The 23556-nt window shown below is 47.0% G+C and overlaps 1 protein-coding gene across 3 annotated transcripts in view; it reads right to left on the minus strand.

The window, feature by feature from the left end:
- The window catches only part of CLCN3 (chloride voltage-gated channel 3), an 82116-nt gene that overhangs the window by 43967 nt on the left and 14593 nt on the right, over positions 1 to 23556 (minus strand). Inside the window, exon 1 of one of the 3 annotated variants that reach the window (XM_056560952.1) lies at positions 9802 to 10034. The exons of the other annotated variants lie outside the window; for them this stretch is intronic. Within the exon in view, the coding sequence (XP_056416927.1) occupies positions 9802 to 9886 (85 nt within the window). The 5' untranslated portion in view covers positions 9887 to 10034. Of the gene's footprint in view, positions 1 to 9801; positions 10035 to 23556 lie in introns of those variants that run through there. 3 annotated transcript variants of the gene reach the window in all.

Genomic DNA, 23556 nt, shown 5'->3' on the forward strand with positions numbered 1-23556 from the left:
TAGAGGAAGTTCTTTTCTTTTTGAATTTCTTTTCTGTCTTTCAGCTCTCTGCTGACACCTCTGTCCACTTTATGAACTGTCCAGAGCAGCATATGTTTGCTATGGGGATTTTCTCCTACTCTGTACAGTTCCTGACATGGACAGAGGTGTCAGCAGAGTGCACTGTGGACAGATAGAAAAGAAATCCAAAAAGAAAAGAATTTCCTCTGTAATAAACAGCAGCTGATAAGTAATGGAAGGATTATGATTTTTTTTTAACCCCTTAAGGACCAAGCCCATTTTCACCTTAAAGCGCAACTGTCATGACATTTTGGTGCAATAACGTGCACACAGCCTTTGTACTGTGTGCAGGTGGTGGGTATAGCAATGTTTTTACCTGAAATTTGGCGGCTTTCATGACTGTAAAAAAGGCTTTTAATCAAAGCCACTGCCGGCCAGATAGGCGTGGCGTGAGGTATGTGATGCCCGCCGCTGCCACGCCTACCCCATATGTCCACGCTGGGACCTCTGTGTGATTGACATTGGCATGCGCCTTTCAGCTAATCTAACCTGCGCGCTGCTGTGTGTCATCCAGCAAGCGCTCGGTCCCGCCACAGTCTTCCTCCTCAGTGCGCCTGCGCAGAGCAGCGCGCAATCAGGTTAGTTCTCGATACTAGGTGCAGCACTGCACAGGCGCACTGAGGAAGAAGACGGCGGCGGGAGCGAGCGAGCGAGCACTTGCTGGATGACAGGTCCCAGCGCGGACATACGAGGTGGGGGTAGGCGTGGCAGCGGCAGGCATCACGTACCTCACGCCAGCCTATCCGACCGTCAGTGGCTTTAAATAAAAGCCTTTTTTGCAGTCATGAAAGCCGCCAAATTTCAGGTAAAAACATTGCTATACCCACCACCTGCACACAGTACAAAGGCTGTGTGCAGGTTATTGCACCAAAATGTCATGACAGTTGCGCTTTAAGGACCAGGCCAATTTTATTTTTGCGTTTAAATTTTTTCCGTTTCGCCTTCTAAAATCCATAACTCTTTTATATTTCCATCTACGGACCCATATAAGGGCTTGTTGTTTGCGTGACCAATTGTACTTTGTAATGAAACCTCTCATTTTACCATAAAATGTACGGCGAATCCCCCCCAAAAATTTTTTTAGGGAGGAAATTTAAATGAAAACCAAAATTTTGCACATTTTGGAGGGTTTCGTTTTCACACTGTACAATTTACGGTAAAAATGACATGTGTTCTTTATTTTGTGGGTGAATATGATTAAAATGATACCCATGGCTAGACACTTATATTTTTGTACCGCTTAAAAAAAAAATCTAAAACTTTTTGTAAAAAATCAGTAATCTAAAATCGCCCTATTTTGACCACCTATAACTTTTTCATTTTTCAGTATATAGGGCGGTATGAGGGCTAATTTTTTGCGCCGTCATCTGTACTTTTTTTTTAGATACCACATTTGCATATATAAAACTTATAGATTATTTTTTATGAATTTTTTTGAATAAAAAGCAGCATTTTTGGAATTTTTTTTTATTTTTTACGTTTACGCCGTTCACCGTACGGGATCATTAACATTATATTTTGATAGTTCGGACATTTACGCACGCGGTGATACCAAATATGTTTTTTGTTTTTTTTTAATGTACGCTTTTTGGGAGTAAAATGGGAAAAACGGACAATTTTCATTTTTATTGGGGGAGGGGATTTTTCACTTTTTTTTCCCCCATTTTTCAACTTTTTTAATTAATTTATTTTTTTTTACACTTTTTATGTCCCCATAGGGGACTATCTATAGCAATCCTTTGATTGCTAATACTGTGCAGTGCTATGCATAGGACACAGCACTGCTCAATATTAATCGGTGATCTTCTGCTCTGGTCTGCTCGATCGCAGACCAGAGCAGAAGGCCCACGGGAGACGGCCGGAGCCAGGTGATGGGACCTCCGGCCGCCATGCTGGATGATCGGATCGCCGCGGCAGCACTGCGGGCGATCCGATCATCCATTCAAAGTACCGCAATGCCGTAGATGCCGTGATCTGTATTGATCACGGAATCTGAGGGGTTAATGGCGGACATCCGCGCGATCGCATGTGTCGGCCATTACGGGCGGGTCCCCGGCTGCAGCTAGCAGCCGGAACCTGCCGTGTATGACACGAGTACCATTCCGATGCTTGCGGTCATACACAGGACGTAAATGTACGTCCTGGTGCGGGAAGTCCTGCAAAACCAGGACGTACATTTACGTCCGTGGTCGTTAAGGGGTTAATAGAAGTCATTTACAAATTTGTTTAACTTTCTGGCACCAATTGAAAAAAAAAAAAATAAGGATGTTTTCCACTGGCGTACACCTTTAAAATCAAGCAGTGTCACCCACACTAACCTTTTGTACAGGGTAATAGTGCGGGTGAAGCTGTTTACAGTGTTTTGATTAATATCACTGTTCCAGGGTTATGGATTAAAATAAAAATATGTAAATTATCTTCTTGGTGCACTGAGGGCATTCCTAGCCCCTCTGGTCACTGTTCTGCCCTCCCACACCAGCTCTGTGATGCACCCCCCTTTATAAACACTCATTCTTCTCTTCAGCACATCGCCAATATGTGCTGTGTTCTCACTTACATCTGCATACCACAAGAGTGCATGTGCCACATCCCAGTGATGACAAGGACACTACAGGCATCGGTAACATGTATCACAGGGGGGCTGGTGCGGGTGGGTAGAACAATGCACAGAGGGGCTGGGGAACTGATGCACCAAAAAGATCATTTACATATTAAAACTTTTATACAGATCATGAAAACAGCACAACGGATCAAAAATAAATCAATAAAATAAAATCAAAAAAAGAAAACGTAACCCGCGCTGGAAACAGCATCACCAGCACATTTACGCTGTATAAGCAGGTTGGTGCGGGTGATGATCCTGTTTGTTACCCCTTTTTAAAATTTATATATACAGTATACACCCCAAAATGATGACTAAAAGAGTCTAAAGAGAAATATCAAAAGACAGAAAAAGAAAGCCAAAACAGATTTGGTTACGAAAGGGTTAATGTAAGCCAATATTTCCCAACCAGTGTGTCTCCAGCTGTTGCAAAACTACAACTCCCAGCATGCCCGGACAGCCGTTGGCTGTCCGGGCATGCTGGGAGTTGTAGTTTTGCAACAGCTGGAGGCACCATGGTTGGGATACACAGACATAAGCCAAAAAGTAACACTACACGATTGCACATTTAAAGGAAACCGGAACACAAAGAGGAAAGTGAAATTCCCATTGTAGGAATATTACATTTCTGTGTTCTGCAAATACCCAAAAAATGACAGCACGTTCCTGTGTGTGGGGAAGAGTGTGTAAAAGGAAAAATACCTTCTCCTTTCAAAGTACATGTTCTACAGAATTGAGTTTACTGTGGCTCACAGATGAGAAACCACCTAAACCAGTCCGTCAGGTCAGGCCCCCGTACATACCAGAATGACAGGAAATTGAAGGATTTACAAACAATAACTTTCAGAAATGTTCACCACCCAGGACTAGGAGGGCTTCGCCCATAGCTCAGAGCCTTGTTCACACAGGTTGCTTCAGTTTTTGATTGGAAGGTTTTTATTGGACCATAATGGAAAAGATAATCAAAGCTGCAACCAAATGCTAAGAGATGTCCGGTCCCATAAAGATTGCGCCACTTTCAATCTTATCCACAGCTCTGTTTATCAGTCCAGACAGGACTGGTGGTGAGGGAGGACCAAGAGGCACTCGAGAAACTCATCCCCGCCTCCTTGACACTTGGCTGGGAAATAAAAATGTGATTTTATAGGTTTGGCAGCCAACATCAACTCCAGAAAAGGCTCAATCACATCATGTTTGGGGCATATGGCAGGCAGATCCAGCGGGAGAATTTGAAAACCAGCTGCTGCTGTATCCCTGCTGTACCCCATTTGTTTCAATGAGTCAGACGGGGTCAGCTAGCGACTCCCTTTGGGTCATTTTTGGAACATATCTGTTTTAAAGGGGTACTCCACTGGAAGTTTATTTATTTATTTATTTATTTTTAATCAAATGGTGCCAGAAAGTTAAACAGATTTGTAAATTACTTCTTTAAAAAAAATCTTAATCCTGCCAGTACTTATCAGCTGCTGTGTGCTCCACAGGAAAATCTGCCTGTGTTTGTTACATGTGGATTTTGCTGTGGTTTTCACCGCTGCTGAAAAATCCACAGCATGTTTATTCTGTAGTGGATGCTGCAGGTTTTATTACATTCACTGTGATAAAATACGCAATGAACCTATAGGAAAACCAAAAGTTAAAGGGGTACTCCACTGGAAAACATGTTTTTTCAAATCAAATGACGACAGAAAGTTAAACAGATTTTTATATTACTTCTATTTAAAAAAAATCTTAATCCTTCTAGTACTTAACTGCTGTATGCTCCACAGGAAGTTCTTTTCTTTTTGAATTTCCTTTCTGTTTGACCACTGTACTCTCTGCTGACACCTATGTCCATATCAGGAACTGACCAGAGCAAACCTATCCTGCTCTGGACAGTTCCTGACATGGACAGAGGTGTCAGCAGAGAGCACTGTGGTTAGACTAAAAGGAAATTCAAAAAGAAACTTCCTCTGTAGTATACAGCAGCTGATAAGTACTGGAAGGATTAAGATTTTTAAATAGAAGTGATTTACACATCTGTTAACTTTCTGGAGTCAGAGGATATATTTAAAAAAAAAAAGGTTTTCTAGTGTAGTTCACCTTTAAAGCTGGCTGTCCGGACATGCTGGGAGTTGCAGTTTTATAACAAGTGGAGGTCCACAGTATGGAGACATAGGAGCTAGAGCTTTCATGTTGCGGGGTCGGTGGCGGCACGCTGCGTTGGCTATGTATGGAGCAGGCTGAGCTAATGAGCCCACTTCCTATACACTTCTTTATCTAATGATATACATGTACTGTCAGGAAGGGGTTAAGCTGCCTTTCCGGCTTTCTAAACAAAAGCCTTGGCGTCCTCACCCAGAGTTTCCCCCACAGATTATGGCAGTGGAAAGGGATTTGCACATTCCAGCACTTATTACATCCTCCGGAGCCCAGAATTGCTGGGAGATGTAGTTTTGCAACAGCTGGAGGCACCCTGGTTGGGAAACACTGGTATAGACAGAGGGTGATGGGGGCAGCTGAATATCAATCAATACAGCCCCAAGGTACTAACCCAATCATCCACTCTATTCCAATGCTGGACTATGATAGATCGGCCGAGATCCAACATCCCCAGGCAAAAATTAGAGTAGGATTTGGGAAACTAGTGAGAACTCTTAAAAGGAAGCTATAGGGATATATCAGGGATATAATCAGGGGTTTGTTTTAGTAGCATGTGCATTGATTTCGGCAAATCCCATTTAGATAAGTCAAAGAAATCGCTACAACACTGTCACATGTGAACATTCCCTAATGGGATCCCTGCAGCAAAAGAGAAGGGGAAAGACTCAATGGCCCAGATTTATTAATCTGTTGGAGACGAAAACTCGAATGATGTATCCATAACAACCAATGAAAGCTTATGGCCGATATCCACCTGTCCATTACATGACGTCACTATGGCCGATATCCACCTGTCCATTACATGACGTCACTATGGCCGATATCCACCTGTCCATTACATGACGTCACTATGGCCGACATCCACCTGTCCATTACATGACGTCACTATGGCCGATATCCACCTGTCCATTACATGACGTCACTATGGCCGACATCCACCTGTCCATTACATGACGTCACTATGGCAGATATCCACCTGTCCATTACATGACATCACTATATCCACCTGTCCATTACATGACATCTCTATGGCCGACATCCACCTGTCCATTACATGACGTCACTATGGCAGATATCCACCTGTCCATTACATGACGTCACTATATCCGATATTTACCTGTCCATTACATGACGTCACTATGGCCGATATCCACCTGTCCATTACATGACGTCACTATGGCCGACATCCACCTGTCCATTACATGACGTCACTATGGCAGATATCCACCTGTCCATTACATGACATCACTATATCCGATATCCACCTGTCCATTACATGACGTCACTATGGCAGATATCCACCTGTCCATTACATGACATCACTATATCCGATATTTACCTGTCCATTACATGACGTCACTATGGCCGATATCCACCTGTCCATTACATGACGTCACTATGGCCGACATCCACCTGTCCATTACATGACGTCACTATGGCCGACATCCACCTGTCCATTACATGACGTCACTATGGCCGATATCCACCTGTCCATTACATGACGTCACTATGGCAGATATCCACCAGTCCATTACATGACGTCACTATGGCCGATATCCACCTGTCCATTACATGACGTCACTATGGCCGATATCCACCTGTCCATTACATGACATCACTATGGCCGACATCCACCTGTCCATTACATGACATCACTATATCCACCTGTCCATTACATGACATCACTATGGCCGATATCCACCTGTCCATTACATGACATCACTATGGCCGACATCCACCTGTCCATTACATGACATCACTATATCCACCTGTCCATTACATGACGTCACTATATCCACCTGTCCATTACATGACATCACTATGGCCGATATCCACCTGTCCATTACATGACATCACTATGGCCGATATCCACCTGTCCATTACATGACATCACTATGGCCGATATCCACCTGTCCATTACATGACATCACTATGGCCGACATCCACCTGTCCATTACATGACATCACTATATCCACCTGTCCATTACATGACATCACTATATCCACCTGTCCATTACATGACGTCACTATATCCACCTGTCCATTACATGACGTCACTATATCCACCTGTCCATTACATGACATCACTATATCCACCTGTCCATTACATGACATCACTATATCCACCTGTCCATTACATGACATCACTATATCCACCTGTCCATTACATGACATCACTATGGCCGATATCCACCTGTCCATTACATGACGTCACTATGGCCGACATCCACCTGTCCATTACATGACATCACTATGGCCGACATCCACCTGTCCATTACATGACATCACTATGGCCGACATCCACCTGTCCATTACATGACATCACTATGGCAGACATCCACCTGTCCATTACATGACATCACTATATCCACCTGTCCATTACATGACATCACTATGGCCGATATCCACCTGTCCATTACATGACATCACTATGGCCGATATCCACCTGTCCATTACATGACATCACTATGGCCGATATCCACCTGTCCATTACATGACATCACTATGGCCGATATCCACCTGTCCATTACATGACATCACTATGGCCGATATCCACCTGTCCATTACATGACATCACTATGGCCGATATCCACCTGTCCATTACATGACATCACTATATCCACCTGTCCATTACATGACGTCACTATATCCACCTGTCCATTACATGGCGTCACTATATCCACCTGTCCATTACATGACGTCACTATATTCACCTGTCCATTACATGACGTCACTATATCCACCTGTCCATTACATGACGTCACTATATCCACCTGTCCATTACATGACGTCACTATATCCACCTGTCCATTACATGACATCACTATATCCACCTGTCCATTACATGACATCCCTATATCCACCTGTCCATTACATGACATCACTATGGCCGATATCCACCTGTCCATTACATGACATCACTATATCCACCTGTCCATTACATGACATCACTATATCCACCTGTCCATTACATGACATCACTATATCCACCTGTCCATTACATGACATCACTATATCCACCTGTCCATTACATGACATCACTATGGCCGACATCCACCTGTCCATTACATGACATCACTATATCCACCTGTCCATTACATGAACTCACTATATCCACCTGTCCATTACATGACGTCACTATGGCCGACATCCACCTGTCCATTACATGACATCACTATGGCCGACATCCACCTGTCCATTACATGACATCACTATGGCCGACATCCACCTGTCCATTACATGACATCACTATGGCCGACATCCACCTGTCCATTACATGACATCACTATGGCCGACATCCACCTGTCCATTACATGACATCACTATGGCCAACATCCACCTGTCCATTACATGACATCACTATGGCCGACATCCACCTGTCCATTACATGACATCACTATGGCCGACATCCACCTGTCCATTACAAGACATCACTATATCTACCTGTCCATTACATGACATCACTATGGCCGATATCCACCTGTCCATTACATGACATCACTATATCCACCTGTCCATTACATGACATCACTATATCCACCTGTCCATTACATGACGTCACTATATCCACCTGTCCATTACATGACGTCACTATATCCACCTGTCCATTACATGACGTCACTATATCCACCTGTCCATTACATGACGTCACTATATCCACCTGTCCATTACATGACATCACTATATCCACCTGTCCATTACATGACATCACTATATCCACCTGTCCATTACATGACATCACTATGGCCGATATCCACCTGTCCATTACATGACATCACTATGACCGATATCCACCTGTCCATTACATGACATCACTATGGCCGATATCCACCTGTCCATTACATGACATCACTATGGCCGATATCCACCTGTCCATTACATGACATCACTATGGCCGATATCCACCTGTCCATTACATGACGTCACTATGGCTGATATCCACCTGTCCATTACATGACATCACTATATCCACCTGTCCATTACATGACATCACTATAGCTTATATCCACCTGTCCATTACATGACGTCACTATGGCTTATATCCACCTGTCCATTACATGACATCACTATATCCACCTGTCCATTACATGACGTCACTATATCCACCTGTCCATTACATGACATCACTATGGCCGATATCCACCTGTCCATTACATGACATCACTATATCCACCTGTCCATTACATGACATCACTATATCCACCTGTCCATTACATGACATCACTATATCCACCTGTCCATTACATGACATCACTATGGCCGACATCCACCTGTCCATTACATGACATCACTATATCCACCTGTCCATTACATGACGTCACTATATCCACCTGTCCATTACATGACATCACTATATCCACCTGTCCATTACATGAACTCACTATATCCACCTGTCCATTACATGACATCACTATGGCTTATATCCACCTGTCCATTACATGACGTCACTATGGCTGATATCCACCTGTCCATTACATGACATCACTATATCCACCTGTCCATTACATGACGTCACTATGGCTTATATCCACCTGTCCATTATATGACGTTTATATGGCTTATATCCACCTGTACACTCGGGAGTGGAGGGATTTGTGTGGAGATTGTATCTCGCACTGTGATTGGCTGTGACGGACCCCGCACACGATGAGCAGCCAATCATCGGTCCGCTCTGTAGTCACCATTAGTGACGGCCCGGGAGCCGCGCAGTGTATGGTGGTGACACACGTTATGTCATGGCGCTGTGCACCGTTACCGTCTCTTTCACCGTGACGCGACCATTACTGAGACAGTCTGAGACGCACATAAAAGTCCTCAGCTCGTCCTATTTCCAGCAACTCCCTATACAATCCATAGCACACACACAGCTCATACAACACGGAGATCAGCAGCCGCCGCCCGCCCGGATAGTTACACACGACAGCCGGTTACACGCCCGCAGATGAGCGAGCCGACCGGTCACCTAGAGAATGACGAGGTGCACTATTACCGCTACATACCTCGTTTATGTAGCTCCCGAAGAGGAATATTGTCTCCTCCTCCTCCTCCGTCATAGGGAAGGTATGGATCAGCTGGGATCTCCATGGAAGGTTCAATGGCGAGATCACAGAGAGAGAACGAACGGCGGTATCAGAAAGCAGCAGGGCCAGACCGGGGAACTGCCATGTTCTGCTGCGCCTGCCCCGTACACCGCCTACTCGAACAGCCTGCCCGGTGACGTCACCAACTGCTCCGCCCTCGCCCGCTCCTACACTGCCACCTACTGTTTATACCGCTGCATCACATCTCTACCGAACGGCTGAGATCCGTGCCTAGCCTCTCCCACACCTACAATGCCACTTACTGTTCATACAGTCACATAACACCCCTACAGAACAGCTGTGATCACTGCCCGGCCTCCTGTATACCTCCAGACCACAGTGTCACATCACACCTCTACAGAACAGCTGTGATCACTGCCCGGCCTCCTATATACCTCCAGACCACAGTGTCACATCACACCTCTACAGAACAGATGTGATCACTGCCCGGCCTCCTCTATACCTCCAGACCACAGTGTCACATCACACCTCTACAGAACAGCTGTGATCACTGCCCGGCCTCCTCTATACCTCCAGACCACAGTGTCACATCACACCTCTACAGAACAGCTGTGATCACTGCCCGGCCTCCTCTATACCTCCAGACCACAGTGTCACATCACACCTCTACAGAACAGATGTGATCACTGCCCGGCCTCCTATATACCTCCAGACCACAGTGTCACATCACACCTCTACAGAACAGCTGTGATCACTGCCCGGCCTCCTATATACCTCCAGACCACAGTGTCACATCACACCTCTACAGAACAGATGTGATCACTGCCCGGCCTCCTATATACCTCCAGACCACAGTGTCACATCACACCTCTACAGAACAGCTGTGATCACTGCCCGGCCTCCTCTATACCTCCAGACCACAGTGTCACATCACACCTCTACAGAACAGCTGTGATCACTGCCCGGCCTCCTATATACCTCCAGACCACAGTGTCACATCACACCTCTACAGAACAGCTGTGATCACTGCCCGGCCTCCTATATACCTCCAGACCACAGTGTCACATCACACCTCTACAGAACAGCTGTGATCACTGCCCGGCCTCCTGTATACCTCCAGACCACAGTGTCACATCACACCTCTACAGAACAGCTGTGATCACTGCCCGGCCTCCTCTATACCTCCAGACCACAGTGTCACATCACACCTCTACAGAACAGATGTGATGACTGCCCGGCCTCCTATATACCTCCAGACCACAGTGTCACATCACACCTCTACAGAACAGCTGTGATCACTGCCCGGCCTCCTATATACCTCCAGACCACACAGTGTCACATCACACCTCTACAGAACAGCTGTGCTCACTGCCCGGCCTCCTCTATACCTCCAGACCACAGTGTCATATCACACCTCTACAGAACAGCTGTGATCACTGCCCAGCCTCTTGTATACCTCCAGACCACAGTGTCACATCACGACTCTACAGAACAGCTGTGATCACTGCCCGGCCTCCTCTATACCTCCAGACCACAGTGTCACATCACACCTCTACAGAACAGCTGTGATCACTGCCCGGCCTCCTATATACCTCCAGACCACAGTGTCACATCACACCTCTACAGAACAGCTGTGATCACTGCCCGGCCTCCTCTATACCTCCAGACCACAGTGTCACATCACACCTCTACAGAACAGCTGTGATCACTGCCCGGCCTCCTATATACCTCCAGACCACAGTGTCACATCACACCTCTACAGAACAGCTGTGATCACTGCCCGGCCTCCTCTATACCTCCAGACCACAGTGTCACATCACACCTCTACAGAACAGATGTGATCACTGCCCGGCCTCCTATATACCTCCAGACCACAGTGTCACATCACACCTCTACAGAACAGCTGTGATCACTGCCCGGCCTCCTGTATACCTCCAGACCACACAGTGTCACATCACACCTCTACAGAACAGCTGTGCTCACTGCCCGGCCTCCTGTATACCTCCAGACCACACAGTGTCACATCACACCTCTACAGAACAGCTGTGCTCACTGCCCGGCCTCCTGTATACCTCCAGACCACAGTGTCACATCACACCTCTACAGAACAGATGTGATCACTGCCCGGCCTCCTCTATACCTCCAGACCACAGTGTCATATCACACCTCTACAGAACAGCTGTGATCACTGCCCAGCCTCTTGTATACCTCCAGACCACAGTGTCACATCACGACTCTACAGAACAGCTGTGATCACTGCCCGGCCTCCTCTATACCTCCAGACCACAGTGTCACATCACACCTCTACAGAACAGCTGTGATCACTGCCCGGCCTCCTATATACCTCCAGACCACAGTGTCACATCACACCTCTACAGAACAGCTGTGATCACTGCCCGGCCTCCTCTATACCTCCAGACCACAGTGTCACATCACACCTCTACAGAACAGATGTGATCACTGCCCGGCCTCCTATATACCTCCAGACCACAGTGTCACATCACACCTCTACAGAACAGCTGTGATCACTGCCCGGCCTCCTCTATACCTCCAGACCACAGTGTCACATCACACCTCTACAGAACAGCTGTGATCACTGCCCGGCCTCCTGTATACCTCCAGACCACAGTGTCACATCACACCTCTACAGAACAGATGTGATCACTGCACGGCCTCCTCTATACCTCCAGACCACAGTGTCACATCACACCTCTACAGAACAGCTGTGATCACTGCCCGGCCTCCTATAAACCTCCAGACCACAGTGTCACATCACACCTCTACAGAACAGCTGTGATCACTGTCCGGCCTCCTCTATACCTCCAGACCACAGTGTCCCATCACACCTCGACAGAACAGATGTGATCACTGCCCGGCCTCCTATATACCTCCAGACCACAGTGTCACATCACACCTCTACAGAACAGCTGTGATCACTGCCCGGCTTCCTGTATACCTCCAGACCACAGTGTCACATCACACCTCTACAGAACAGATGTGATCACTGCCCGGCCTCCTATATACCTCCAGACCAGTGTCACATCACACCTCTACAGAACAGCTGTGATCACTGCCCGGCCTCCTCTATACCTCTAGACCACACAGTATCACATTACACCTCTACAGAACAGATGTGATCACTGCCCGGCCTCCTCTATACCTCCAGACCACACAGTGTCACATCACACCTCTACAGAACAGATGTGATCCCTGCACGGCCTCCTGTATACCTCCAGACCACAGTGTCACATCACACCTCTACAGAACAGCTGTGATCACTGGCCGGCCTCCTATATACCTCCAGACCACAGTGTCACATCACACCTCTACAGAACAGATGTGATCACTGCCCGGCCTCCCCTATACCTCCAGACCACAGTGTCACATCACACCTCTACAGAACAGCAGTGATCACTGCCCGGCCTCCTATATAGCTCCAGACCACAGTGTCACATCACACCTCTACAGAACAGCTGTGATCCCTGCCCGGCCTCCCATATACCTCCAGACCACACAGTGTCACATCACACCTCTACAGAACAGCTGTGATCACTGCCCGGCCTCCTATATACCTCCAGACCACAGTGTCACATCACACCTCTACAGAACAGCTGTGATCACTGCCCGGCCTCCTCTATACCTCCAGACCACAGTGTCACATCACACCTCTACAGAACAGCTGTGATCACTGCCCGGCCTCCTATATACCTCCAGACCACAGTGTCACATCACACCTCTACAGAACAGCTGTGATCACTGCCCGGCCTCCTCTATACCTCCAGACCACAGTGTCACATCACACCTCTACAGAACAGCTGTGATCACTGCCCGGCCTCCTATATACCTCCAGACCACAGTGTCACATCACACCTCTACAGAACAGCTGTGATCCCTGCCCGGCCTCCTCTATACCTCCAGACCACAGTGTCACATTACACCTCTACAGAACAGATGTGATCACTGCCCGGCCTCCTATATAGCTCCAGACCACAGTGTCACATCACACCTCTACAGAACAGCTGTGATCACTGCCCGGCCTCCTGTATAGCTCCAGACCACAGTGTCACATCACACCTCTACAGAACAGATGTGATGACTGCCCGGCCTCCTCTATACCTCCAGATCACAGTGTCACATCACACCTCTACAGAACAGATGTGATGACTGCCCGGCCTCCTATATACCTCCAGACCACAGTGTCACATCACACCTCTACAGAACAGCTGTGATCACTGCCCGGCCTCCTGTATACCTCCAGACCACAGTGTCACATCACACCTCTACAGAACAGATGTGATGACTGCCCGGCCTCCTCTATACCTCCAGACCACAGTGTCACATCACACCTCTACAGAACAGCTGTGATCACTGCCCGGCCTCCTATAAACCTCCAGACCACAGTGTCACATCACACCTGTACAGAACAGCTGTGATCACTGCCCGGCCTCCTCTATACCTCCAGACCACACAGTGTCACATCACACCTCTACAGAACAGATGTGATCACTCTCCGGCCTCCTCTATACCTCCAGACCACAGTGTCACATCACACCTCGACAGAACAGATGTGATCACTGCCCGGCCTCCTCTATACCTCCAGACCACAGTGTCACATCACACCTCTACAGAACAGCTGTGAGCACTGCCCGGCCTCCTATATACCTCCAGACCACAGTGTCACATCACACCTCTACAGAACAGCTGTGATCACTGCCCGGCCTCCTATATACCTCCAGACCACAGTGTCACATCACACCTCTACAGAACAGATGTGATCACTGCCCGGCCTCCTCTATACCTCCAGACCACAGTGTCACATCACACCTCTACAGAACAGATGTGATCACTGCCCGGCCTCCTATATACCTCCAGACCAGTGTCACATCACACCTCTACAGAACAGCTGTGATCACTGCCCGGCCTCCTCTATACCTCCAGACCACACAGTGTCACATTACACCTCTACAGAACAGATGTGATCACTGCCCGGCCTCCTCTATACCTCCAGACCACACAGTGTCACATCACACCTCTACAGAACAGATGTGATCCCTGCACGGCCTCCTGTATACCTCCAGACCACAGTGTCACATCACACCTCTACAGAACAGATGTGATCACTGCCCGGCCTCCCCTATACCTCCAGATCACAGTGTCACATCACACCTCTACAGAACAGCAGTGATCACTGCCCGGCCTCCTATATAGCTCCAGACCACAGTGTCACATCACACCTCTACAGAACAGATGTGATGACTGCCCGGCCTCCCATATACCTCCAGATCACAGTGTCACATCACACCTCTACAGAACAGATGTGATGACTGCCCGGCCTCCTATATACCTCCAGACCACAGTGTCACATCACACCTCTACAGAACAGCTGTGATCACTGCCCGGCCTCCTGTATACCTCCAGACCATAGTGTCACATCACACCTCTACAGAACAGATGTGATCACTGCACGGCCTCCTCTATACCTCCAGACCACAGTGTCACATCACACCTCTACAGAACAGCTGTGATCACTGCCCGGCCTCCTATAAACCTCCAGACCACAGTGTCACATCACACCTGTACAGAACAGCTGTGATCACTGCCCGGCCTCCTCTATACCTCCAGACCACACAGTGTCACATCACACCTCTACAGAACAGATGTGATCACTCTCCGGCCTCCTCTATACCTCCAGACCACAGTGTCACATCACACCTCGACAGAACAGATGTGATCACTGCCCGGCCTCCTCTATACCTCCAGACCACAGTGTCACATCACACCTCTACAGAACAGCTGTGATCACTGCCCGGCTTCCTGTATACCTCCAGACCACAGTGTCACATCACACCTCTACAGAACAGATGTGATCACTGCCCGGCCTCCTATATACCTCCAGACCAGTGTCACATCACACCTCTACAGAACAGCTGTGATCACTGCCCGGCCTCCTCTATACCTCCAGACCACACAGTGTCACATTACACCTCTACAGAACAGATGTGATCACTGCCCGGCCTCCTCTATACCTCCAGACCACACAGTGTCACATCACACCTCTACAGAACAGATGTGATCCCTGCACGGCCTCCTGTATACCTCCAGACCACAGTGTCACATCACACCTCTACAGAACAGATGTGATCACTGCCCGGCCTCCCCTATACCTCCAGACCACAGTGTCACATCACACCTCTACAGAACAGCAGTGATCACTGCCCGGCCTCCTATATAGCTCCAGACCACAGTGTCACATCACACCTCTACAGAACAGCTGTGATCCCTGCCCGGCCTCCCATATACCTCCAGACCACACAGTGTCACATCACACCTCTACAGAACAGCTGTGATCACTGCCCGGCCTCCTATATACCTCCAGACCACAGTGTCACATCACACCTCTACAGAACAGATGTGATCACTGCACGGCCTCCTATATACCTCCAGACCACAGTGTCACATCACACCTCTACAGAACAGCTGTGATCCCTGCCCGGCCTCCTCTATACCTCCAGACCACAGTGTCACATTACACCTCTACAGAACAGATGTGATCACTGCCCAGCCTCCTATATAGCTCCAGACCACAGTGTCACATCACACCTCTACAGAACAGCTGTGATCACTGCCCGGCCTCCTGTATAGCTCCAGACCACAGTGTCACATCACACCTCTACAGAACAGATGTGATGACTGCCCGGCCTCCTCTATACCTCCAGATCACAGTGTCACATCACACCTCTACAGAACAGATGTGATGACTGCCCGGCCTCCTATATACCTCCAGACCACAGTGTCACATCACACCTCTACAGAACAGCTGTGATCACTGCCCGGCCTCCTCTATACCTCCAGACCAGTGTCACATCACACCTCTACAGAACAGCTGTGATCACTGCCCGGCCTCCTCTATACCTCCAGACCAATGTCACATCACACCTCTACAGAACAGCTGTGAGCACTGCCCGGCCTCCTATATACCTCCAGATCACAGTGTCACATCACACCTCTACAGAACAGCTGTGATCACTGCCCGGCCTCCTCTATACCTCCAGACCACACAGTGTCACATCACACCTCTACAGAACAGATGTGATCACTCTCCGGCCTCCTCTATACCTCCAGACCACAGTGTCACATCACACCTCGACAGAACAGATGTGATCACTGCCCGGCCTCCTCTATACCTCCAGACCACAGTGTCACATCACACCTCTACAGAACAGCTGTGATCACTGCCCGGCTTCCTGTATACCTCCAGACCACAGTGTCACATCACACCTCTACAGAACAGATGTGATCACTGCCCGGCCTCCTATATACCTCCAGACCAGTGTCACATCACACCTCTACAGAACAGCTGTGATCACTGCCCGGCCTCCTCTATACCTCCAGACCACACAGTGTCACATTACACCTCTACAGAACAGATGTGATCACTGCCCGGCCTCCTCTATACCTCCAGACCACACAGTGTCACATCACACCTCTACAGAACAGATGTGATCCCTGCACGGCCTCCTGTATACCTCCAGACCACAGTGTCACATCACACCTCTACAGAACAGATGTGATCACTGCCCGGCCTCCCCTATACCTCCAGACCACAGTGTCACATCACACCTCTACAGAACAGCAGTGATCCCTGCCCGGCCTCCTATATAGCTCCAGACCACAGTGTCACATCACACCTCTACAGAACAGCTGTGATCCCTGCCCGGCCTCCTCTATACCTCCAGACCACAGTGTCACATTACACCTCTACAGAACAGATGTGATCACTGCCCGGCCTCCTATATAGCTCCAGACCACAGTGTCACATCACACCTCTACAGAACAGCTGTGATCACTGCCCGGCCTCCTGTATAGCTCCAGACCACAGTGTCACATCACACCTCTACAGAACAGATGTGATGACTGCCCGGCCTCCTCTATACCTCCAGATCACAGTGTCACATCACACCTCTACAGAACAGATGTGATGACTGCCCGGCCTCCTATATACCTCCAGACCACAGTGTCACATCACACCTCTACAGAACAGCTGTGATCACTGCCCGGCCTCCTCTATACCTCCAGACCAGTGTCACATCACACCTCTACAGAACAGCTGTGATCACTGCCCGGCCTCCTCTATACCTCCAGACCAGTGTCACATCACACCTCTACAGAACAGCTGTGATCACTGCCCGTCATCCCTTTCACCAACACTGCCACCTACTATTCACAGTCACATCACCACTCTACAGAAAGGCTGTGATCAGTGCCCGGTCTTCCCCACATCTACACTGCCACCTACAGCCTCACATCACATCGCTACAGATCGGCTGTGGCACAATCTGTTCCCTGCCCGAAGCTTCTTACACCATTGTGCTCTGGCAAGGCCTGCCAAAAAAGGCCAGAGCAGCTGATGCAAGGAAGGAACCAGGCAGGTGATTATTTTTAAGTGTTTCCCAACCTTCAACCCCATTTCTTTTGGCGAACAAATTTGCTGAAATGGTTGAGGGCTACACCAGCTTGTTATTTAAAAAAAAATATTTTTTTTACACTAACAGGCTGGTGTAGCCGTCAACTTTTCCTTTTCATGAGGGGTAAAAGGAAAAAAAGGCCCCCAAAGTTGTTGCCTTGAAATACGACAGGGCTCAGTAGTAAGGGAGCGTCATGCGCATTTGAGGCCTAATTTAGGGATTAGCATAGTGTTTTTTTAACCTCTCAAATGTTCTTCCTGTCTCAATGAGGAGAATGCAATCCCTAATGGAGAGAACGAGAGAAATCAGGAAATTTGGCATTCTGGTTTTTATTTTCATTTACACCATTCACCATGCAGGATCAGTAACAAATAGTCAGTTAGAATTTTTTATTTTGATAGTTTATACAATTCTCCATGTGGTAAACCTAATATCTTCATTTTCTTATTTTAGATTTTTAATTTGTAAAAAAAAAACGCAGTGCGATTGAGAGAGCTTTTTTTAAATATTTTTAGAAAATATTTTTATTTATTTTTTACACTTTTTAACCCTTTAAGGACCAAACCCATTTTAGCCTTAAGGAACAGAGCATTTTTTACACATTTGACCACAGTCACTTTAAGCATTAACACCTTAAAGGAGTACTCCGGGATAAGAAAACTTATCCCCTATCCTAAGGATCCGCCTCTGCCATAGAAATGTATTGAGGGGGCGTGTCGGACGCCGCACCATGCGGTGGTCGAAATGAGCTATTTCGGCAAAGAGCCGAGAGCCCCGTACAGGAGATCACGGGGGGCCCAAGCGGTCGGACCCCCCGCGATCTGAAACTCATCCCCTATCCTTAGGATAGGGGATACGTTTTGTTATCCTGGAGTACTCCTTTAACCCCTTAAGGACGCAGGACGTAAATGTACGTCCTGGTGAGGTGGTACTTAACGCACCAGGACGTACATTTACGTCCTAAGCATAACCGCGGGCATCGGAGCGATGCCCGTGTCATGCGCGGCTGATCCCGGCTGCTGATCGCAGCCAGGGACCCGCCGGCAATGGTCGACGCCCGCGATCTCGCGGGCGTCCGCCATTAACCCCTCAGGTGCCGGGATCAATACAGATCCCGGCATCTGCGGCAGTTCGCGATTAAAATGAACGATCGGATCGCCCGCAGCGCTGCTACGGGGATCCGGTCATTCATAACGCCGCACGGAGGTCCCCTCTCCTTCCTCCGTGCGGCTCCCGGCGTCTCCTGCTCTGGTCTGTGATCGAGCAGACCAGAGCAGGAGATGACCGATAATACTGATCTGTTCTATGTCCTATACATAGAACAGATCAGTATTAGCAATCATGGTATTGCTATGAATAGTCCCCTATGGGGACTATTCAAGTGTAAAAAAAAATGTAAAAAAATGTAAAAGTAAAAGTAAAAAAAAAAGTGAAAAATCCCCTCCCCCAATAAAAAAGTAAAACGTCCGTTTTTTCCTATTTTACCCCCAAAAAGCGTAAAAAACATTTTTTTATAGACATATTTGGTATCGCCGCGTGCGTAAATGTCCGAACTATTAAAATAAAATGTTAATGATCCCGTACGGTGAACGGCGTGAACGAAAAAAAAATTAAAAAGTCCAAAATTCCTACTTTTTTAATACATTTTATTAAAAATAAAATTGTAAAAAATGTATTAAAAGTTTTTTATATGCAAATGTGGTATAAAAAAAAGTACAGATCATGGCGCAAAAAATGAGCCCCCATACCGCCGCTTATACGGAAAAATAAAAAAGTTATAGGTCATCAAAATAAAGGGATTATAAACGTACTAATTTGGTTAAAAAGTTTGTGATTTTTTTTAAGCGCAACAATAATATAAAAGTATATAATAATGGGTATCATTTTAATCGTATTGACCCTCAGAATAAAGAACACATGTCATTTTTACCAGAAATTGTACGGCGTGAAAACAAAACCTTCCAAAATTAGCAAAATTGCGTTTTTCGTTTTAATTTCCCCACAAAAATAGTGGTTTTTGGTTGCGCCATACATTTTATGATATAATGAGTTATGTCATTACAAAGGACAACTGGTCGCGCAAAAAACAAGCCCTCATACTAGTCTGTGGATGTATATATAAATGAGTTATGATTTTTAGAAGGCGAGGAGGAAAAAATGAAAACGTAAAAATTAAATTGTCTGAGTCCTTAAGGCCAAAATGGGCTGAGTCCTTAAGGGGTTAAGGACCCGGGGTTTTTCAGTTTTTGCATTTTCGTTTTTTCCTCCTTACCTTTAAAAAAAAATCATAATTCTTTCAATTTTGCACCTAAAAATCCATATGATGGCTTATTTTTTGCGCCACCAATTCTACTTTGTAATGACATCAGTCATTTTACCCAAAAATCGACAGCAAAATGGGGAAAAAATAAAACGACATTTTGTAACTTTTGGGGGCTTCCGTTTCTACCCAGTAAATTTTTCCGTAAAAATTATACCTTCTCTTTATTCTGTAGGGCCATACGATTATTTTGTCGTACTTCTGGAAATAATCATAAATACATGCAGGAAAATTTATACGTTTAAAATGGTCATATTCTGACCCCTATAGCTTTTTTATTTTTCCGCATATGGGGCGGTATGAGGGTTCGTTTTTTGTGCCGTGATCTGAAGTTTTCAGTGGTACCATTTTTGTATTCATAGGACTTATATGAATTATTTTTATTAATTTTTTTATGTTATAAAAAGTGACCAAAAAGACACGATTTTGGACTTTGGAATTTTTTTTTATATTTTTATAATTCGGACATTTCCGCACGCGGCTATACCACAAATGTTTATTTTTATTTACACAGTTTTTTTTTTTCTTTTCTTATGGGAAAAGGGGGTGATTCAAACTTTTATTAGGGAAGGGGTTAAATGATCTTTATTCACTTTTTTTTTGTAGGGCTATAGCTCCCATAGGGGACTATAACACTGCACACACTGATCTTTTACATTGATCCGTGGTTTCTCATAGGAAACCAGTGATCGATGATTCTGCCGCTTGACTGCTCATGCCTGGATCTCTGACACTGAGCAGTCATTCGGCGATCGGACACCAGGAGGCAAGGTAAGGGACCCTCCTGCTGAGTCACAGCTGTTCGGGATGCCGCGATTTTGCCGCGGACATCCCGAACAGCCCCCTGAGATAACCGGCAATGATTTAATTTCACTTTCAACGCCGCGTCTAAAGGGTTAATAGCGCGTGGCACCGCGATCAGTGCCGCGTGCTATTAGCCACGGGTCCCGACCGTTGTTAGAGGCCGGACCCGACATGCTGTGGCGCCGCGTTATAGAACAGGAGCGGACTCATGATGTACCGGTATGTGATGGGATCTGTAGGGGTTCATAACGCTAGGATGCTTTAACTTATGAATTTGATTCCAATTTTTTTTTTTTCGTGACATATTCTACTTTAACATAGTGGTAAATTTCCGTTGATACTTCCATCATTTGCCGGCTGGCTGCCGGCACCGACAATGGGGCAGCGGCGCCGGTAGCCAGGGGGAGAGAAGGGGCAGCGGCACCCATTGCCGGCGCGGCTGCCCCGTTGCTCCCCCATCTCCGGTGTGGCGTCCCCTGCGTCATTGCTATGCGCTGCGAGACGCAATGACAAGTGACGTCACTCGTCATTGCGCCTGCGCCGTGCAGCGCATAGCAACAACGCAGGGGACGCCACACCGGAGGCCAGAAGCAGCGCAGACCCGACCCAGGCAACAGGTAATTATACAACCGGGGATGGGGGAGGCAACGGGGCAGCGGCGCCGGCAATGGGTGCCGCTGCCCCTTCTCTCCCCCTGGCTATCGGAGCCGCTGCCCCATTGCTGGCGCCGCTTCTCTCCCCCTGGCTATCGGCGCCGGCAATGGGGCAGCGCAGATAGCCAGGGGGAGAGAAGGGGCAGCGGCACTGATAGCCAGGGGGAGAGAAGCGGGGGGAGGAGGGATCTAGACCCCAGGACAGGCAGGGGCAGAGAAGCCGGCAGCGACAGCAGGTCTCTGCACCTGCAAAAGCCGCTGTAGTTCATTGATTTCAAGCGCCCGCTTTAAATCATTGAACTGCAGCGGCTTATCGGCGTATGACACGCAGATAGACTTTAGGCTAAAAATTTTAGCCTAAAAAATGTGTGCTATACGCCGATAAATACGGTATATATTGATTTACATTTACAATATGTCTACTTTCTGTTTGCATCATAAAGTTGACATGTTTTTACTTCTGGAAGACATCAGAGGGCTTCAAAGTTCAGCAGCAATTTTCACATTTTTTAAAAAATTTCTAAATCTGAATTTTTCAGGGACCAGTTCAGTTTTGAAGTGGATTTGAAGGGCCTTCATATACCCCATAAGTGACCCCATTACAGAAACTGCACCCTTCAAAGTATTCAAAATGACATTCAGAAAGTTTGTTAACCCTTTAGGTGTTTCACAGGAATAGCAGCAAAGTGAAGGAGAAAATTCAAAATCTTCATTTTTTACACTCGCATGTTCTTGTAGACCCAGATCTTGAATTTTTTATAAGAGGTAATAGGTAACCCAATTTCTCTTTAGTAAGGAAATACCTCATATGTGGATTTAAAGTGTTCTGCGAGCACAGTAGAGGGCTCAGAAGGGAAGGAGCGACAATGGAATTTTGGAGAGGGAGTTTTTCTGAAATGGTTTTTGGGGGGCATGTCACATTTAGGAAGCCCCTATTGTCCCAGAACAGCAACCCCCCCCCCCCACATGGCATACTATTTTGGAAACTACACCCCTCAAGGCACGTAACAAGGGGTACAGTGAGCCTTAACACCCCACAGGTGTTAGAAGACTTTTCGCTAAAGTCTGATGTGTAAATGAAAAAAAAAAAATTCTCACATAGTGCAGTGTTTTTCCCAAATTTTTAATTTTTAAAAGGGGTAATGAGAGAAAATGCCCCCCAAAATTTGTAACCCCATTTCTTCTGAGTATGGAAATACCCCATGTTAGGATGTAAAATGCTCTGCGGGCGAACTACAATGCTCAGAAGAGAAGGAGTCACATTTGGCTTTTGGAAAGCAAATTTTGCTGAAATGATATTTGGGGGCATATCTCATTTAGGAAGCCCCCATGGTTCCAGGACAGCAAAAAACACCCCACATGGCATACTATTTTGGAAACTACACCCCTCAAGGAACATAACAAGGGATACAGTGAGCCTTAACACACCACAGGTGTTTGATGACTTTTCGTTAAAGTTGGATGGGAAAAA

This window comes from Hyla sarda, chromosome 1, assembly GCF_029499605.1.
Source record: "Hyla sarda isolate aHylSar1 chromosome 1, aHylSar1.hap1, whole genome shotgun sequence".
Classification (NCBI taxonomy): domain Eukaryota; kingdom Metazoa; phylum Chordata; class Amphibia; order Anura; family Hylidae; genus Hyla; species Hyla sarda.